The sequence below is a fragment of the Octopus bimaculoides genome, chromosome 7, assembly GCF_001194135.2.
Source record: "Octopus bimaculoides isolate UCB-OBI-ISO-001 chromosome 7, ASM119413v2, whole genome shotgun sequence".
NCBI classification, from domain to species: domain Eukaryota; kingdom Metazoa; phylum Mollusca; class Cephalopoda; order Octopoda; family Octopodidae; genus Octopus; species Octopus bimaculoides.
The window spans coordinates 5,475,870-5,480,380 of NC_068987.1; the positions used below are offsets into that span (position 1 = coordinate 5,475,870).

The following is a 4,511-nucleotide window of genomic DNA, read 5'->3' on the forward strand; positions in this document are numbered from 1 at the left end:
TAAATAATATATAATATATATAATATATATATATATATATGTATGTATATGTTTGTATGTGTGTGTGTGTGTGTGTGTGTGTGTGTGTATGAGTATATATATATAATAAATAATAAATAATAAATAATATATATAATATATATATATATATATATATGTATATATATATATATATTTATATTTATGAATGTATATATGTGCTTGTGCGTTCGTGTGTATAACGTTTGTATTATACATTACGAATATATATTGATATATGGATATTAATGTCTCGAAAGCGCTCAATATCTTGTGATGAGGTTAATAAAAATGTGAATAATATATATTTGTAAATCTAGATTGTTGCTTCCAGCATATTTAAATATTTAATTTAACACATATCACGCACATATACATACACGAACGCACACAAACACACATGCTCACAGACACACAAAGACATACATAAACAACCCACCCCCCACACAGATACTCATGCAGTCATGTGACCACGCAGACATATGCCCACGCATATACACAGACACACCATAAAGACTCACAGACACACACACACAGACACACCACATGCACATACATACACACGTATCCAAAGGTATTAGGCTTCATGTCTTGTTTAGTTTACGACTCTACTACGTTGCGGGGGTCGTAAACAAACCAACACCCGTTGTTAAGCGGTGGATTTGTGGGGGTAGACACAAACATATACGTGCCATATACAACATGCTTCTTTATACAACAGTTTCCGTGTACCAAATTCACTCACATGGCATTAATTGGACCGGGATTTTGTAGAACAGACTTGCCCAAGTTGCCACGCAGTGGGATTGAACCTACAACCATATGGTTGGTAAGCCGAGCTTCCTGACCACACAGCCATGTCTTATAAACATCTCACATTCAGTATGAAACTGTTTAAGAAATATATGAATAAATGATTTTTGTTTTTGAATAATTTTAAAAGCAAAGGGAAGTGGCTTGGCACCGGGTGTCGGGTGGGTAGACAAATGATAAATGGAATGGCGCAAAGCGTAGGGTGGCTAGACAAATGCCTTGTGGTATTATTTAGTTAAGCTACATTTCATTCATCGAATAAATGAATGGTTTTTCAAAATAATACGACGGATATCGTCGTCGTCATCATCATCATCATCATCATCGTCATCATCATCATCGTCGTCGTCGTCGTCGTCGTCTTCGTCGTCATCATGATCATGGTCATGATACCCCTCTCCTTCCCCCTCCTCTCCCCTCCCCCTCTTCCTCATTATCATTTTCACCATCGTCGTTGTCATCATCATCATCGTCATCATTATCACCTCCATCATCATCACCATCACCATCATCATCATCATCATCATCATCATCATCATCATCATCATCAACAACAACAACATCATCATCATCGTGTGATGATACACGGCGACGACGATGATGATGATGATTATGATGATGATGATTATAATGTCTATTATCACAGGCTTTCTTCGAAAAAAAAACACCAAGAAGAAATGCAAATATGGATAAACAAAGGATTTAGAACAAACGACGAAAGTTGAAGTAAGTCCAAGCCTTACTCACCTGCGTAGCCTGTCTGTCCCGAGCATGTGTTGAGGAAAGTACCTGCAAAAATAAAAAAATATAACAGGAATTAGCAAACAGGCTTAGAGGAATTGCCGAAATATGCACATAACTTAGCGGTTCGGTGTTGGAAATATACACATAACTTAAAAATAACATAAAAATATAACAGGAATTAGCAAACAGGCTAAAAGGAATTGCAGGAATATGCACATAAATTAACGTGCGTGTGTGTGTGATTTTGTGTCTGTTCCGCCACTGACTGACAACTGATGTTGGTTTGATGATATCACCGTTACTTAGCGGTTTGGCCAGAGAAAACGATAGAATAAGTACTAGAAGTTAAAAATAAGTACTGGGCTCAATTTGTTTGAATAAAACCCTTAAATCTGCGCCCTCGAATGCCTACAGTCGAGTAAATGAAACAGGTAAAATATAAAAGGTTAGTAGCCTTTTACAGCACCATTTCATCCTTATTCGAAACCATCAGCATAACATAAGCCTAGATAAATGAAGTACACTAAATTAAACATTTTACGAAGTTAGAAAGTTTAGAAGACATTCATGGAATATGTGGTTGTTTGTTATTTTTCTTCATAGATCGTTAATATTTCAGCAACCGAGAAAAAAGAGAGAGAAAAGCACTCCCATATCTACAAATCCTTCGATGAATGTTTTTTTTGGGTGAATATGTAATACAAAATTGTGTAACGCTCGTGATTTCTTATAAGTGAAGTTGTTTTCTTAAGAAATCAAAACAGAGTTGGAAATTCCTTGCTGTGAAAACCTATATTTATTCTTGCGATGTTTATTTTGAACCTATAATAAAATAATTGTTTCTGACATAGGAATGAATCTTGAGATATTTTTAGGGAAAGAGAAAATGCAAATAGATACATAAGTGAAGTGATTCGTTGCCGATTTATTAAAAAAAAAATTACTTATAACCTCCATCTTCTTTATTTAACCTGCATAATAATGATTTCACAAATGTATTTTACTTAAAATAGGCAAAATAGATCTTGGCAAGTAAATATACACAACTAAAACTTGGAAGCTAATTCGTTGCTAGTAAGAATGAACGAATAGCATTTAGTATTCAGCACGACTTAACGCTAGTTTTTATTGCAGAACTGATCATGCTTATAATATCAAATTTGAAATTGTTGCAGATTAATGAGAGAATGTTTAGAATAGAAGACATCACATTCGTCAACTAAAAACAAATAGCATGATTAGCGAGCGGTTATGATTACCAAACTGTTCGTTGTATTTAATACATATCTACTATTTGTCGCTGCTTATTCTGTAGAAAAGGAAACTAGTTGTTGTTTGGCCAAGTTAACTCTGACCAACACACCTCTGATCAAAAGCTCTCCAGCCATAACAGTCACACGTGTTTAGGTGCAAAACTTCATCAAGTGTATAACTAACTGTAGGGTTTGAATTTCAGTAGGATTTTTGAGCAAATAATACAGCAAGGTAGAAGCTCTCTTATTGGTTCTTTGGATAACAGGTGGTTCACACATGATCGAAAACCTTCCAGCTATGATCATCCCATCTTTTAGGTGTACAGCAGAATTATCTAATGCTCGGTAGGGGGTGAATTTGAATAGGATTTTCAGCAGATCATGCGACCAGGTAGAAACTCTCTTATTGGTTCGTTGGGATTCGGGTGGTTCAGATATTCCAGTTACCCAAGTGCAGAATGACCAAAGAGCTTTCCAGCTCAGCCAACACCATTTAATTTTGTTACTCTAAATTTACATCAATGCAAGAGAAGGGTGAGAGGTAGTAACTCTCCTTCGGGAGATTTCATATAACGATGAAAAGCATTCACAGCGAATGGCGAATTGTATATTATTGATGTTTTTAGAATCTGTTTAGCTGTGGTTTGTATTTGTTAATGAACGAATTTTCTTTATCCGTGTTTGATCTGTCCTATTGTTTGCACATTGATAAAGTGAAAAGATTTAAGAATTTGGGGGATTTGGTTGTTGCACTTATATCCAAATGTTCGCTGAGTCTTGTATTTGTTGTCGATAAACCGTTGATCTCATTCTCAAGGTGAGTTTGGATTGTGTAATTTAATCTTTGCAGCATCCATTGCATTTGATGGCCTACATTAATTCTTTTGATGAACAAGTGAATTGGGAGAGTAAAAAACTTGTCCCGATTCAAATTTATATGATGTATTCCCCAAGAATATTTGTACAAGTTCCGTAATTAAAACGGCCACACATTTTTACTACAGGTACCAACCATATGACGCGATTCTATACAACTTCCGTCCATCCAATTCATTGAAGCGGCTTGGTTGACCCGCGATATGGTAAATGCACTTCGCCAAGATACTACACAGTAGAAATGAAAACGGAGCCTCGTTGTTATGAAGCAAACTTCTTAACCAATCAGAATCATGTTTGATTATTTCACTTACACACACAAACATCTACGCAATGTATTTGTAAAATATATGAAGATCGTTGTAGTTTGTTTGAGGTATTCTGATATGAAAAAATAAGAGTAAAATAACACGGAGAGCTTCTTACGATGAGAAAAGAGAATTAAAAAAAATATTATTTCCTTATATTTTGACTGAGTCACTCATCTACATAGAAAAAATAGATAATTATTGGAGATCAGAGATCGGCCATGTGTAATCCTTGGCAGAAATATCAGAAGGCGGCGAGCTGGCAGAAACGTTAGCACGCCGAGCGAAATGCTTAGCGGTATTTCGTCTGACTTTACGTTCTGAGTTCAAATTCTGCTGAGGTTAACTTTGCCTTTCATCCTTTCGGGGTCAATAAATTAAGTACCAGTTACGCACTGGGGTCAATGTAACCGACTTAATCCCTTTGTCTGTCCTTGTTTGTCCCCTCTATGTTTAGCCCCTTGTGGGCAATAGAGAAATAGGAAGTATCAGTAGGCGC

At 35.9% G+C, this 4,511-nt stretch overlaps 1 protein-coding gene across 1 annotated transcript in view; it reads right to left on the bottom strand.

Annotated features, from left to right (window-relative positions):
* Window positions 1-4,511, bottom strand: part of LOC106883202 (uncharacterized) — a 131,310-nt gene that overhangs the window by 46,488 nt on the left and 80,311 nt on the right. The window contains exon 2 of the mRNA XM_052969187.1: window positions 1,579-1,620. Coding sequence (XP_052825147.1) covers window positions 1,579-1,620 — 42 coding nt within the window. The remainder of the gene's footprint in view (window positions 1-1,578; window positions 1,621-4,511) is intronic.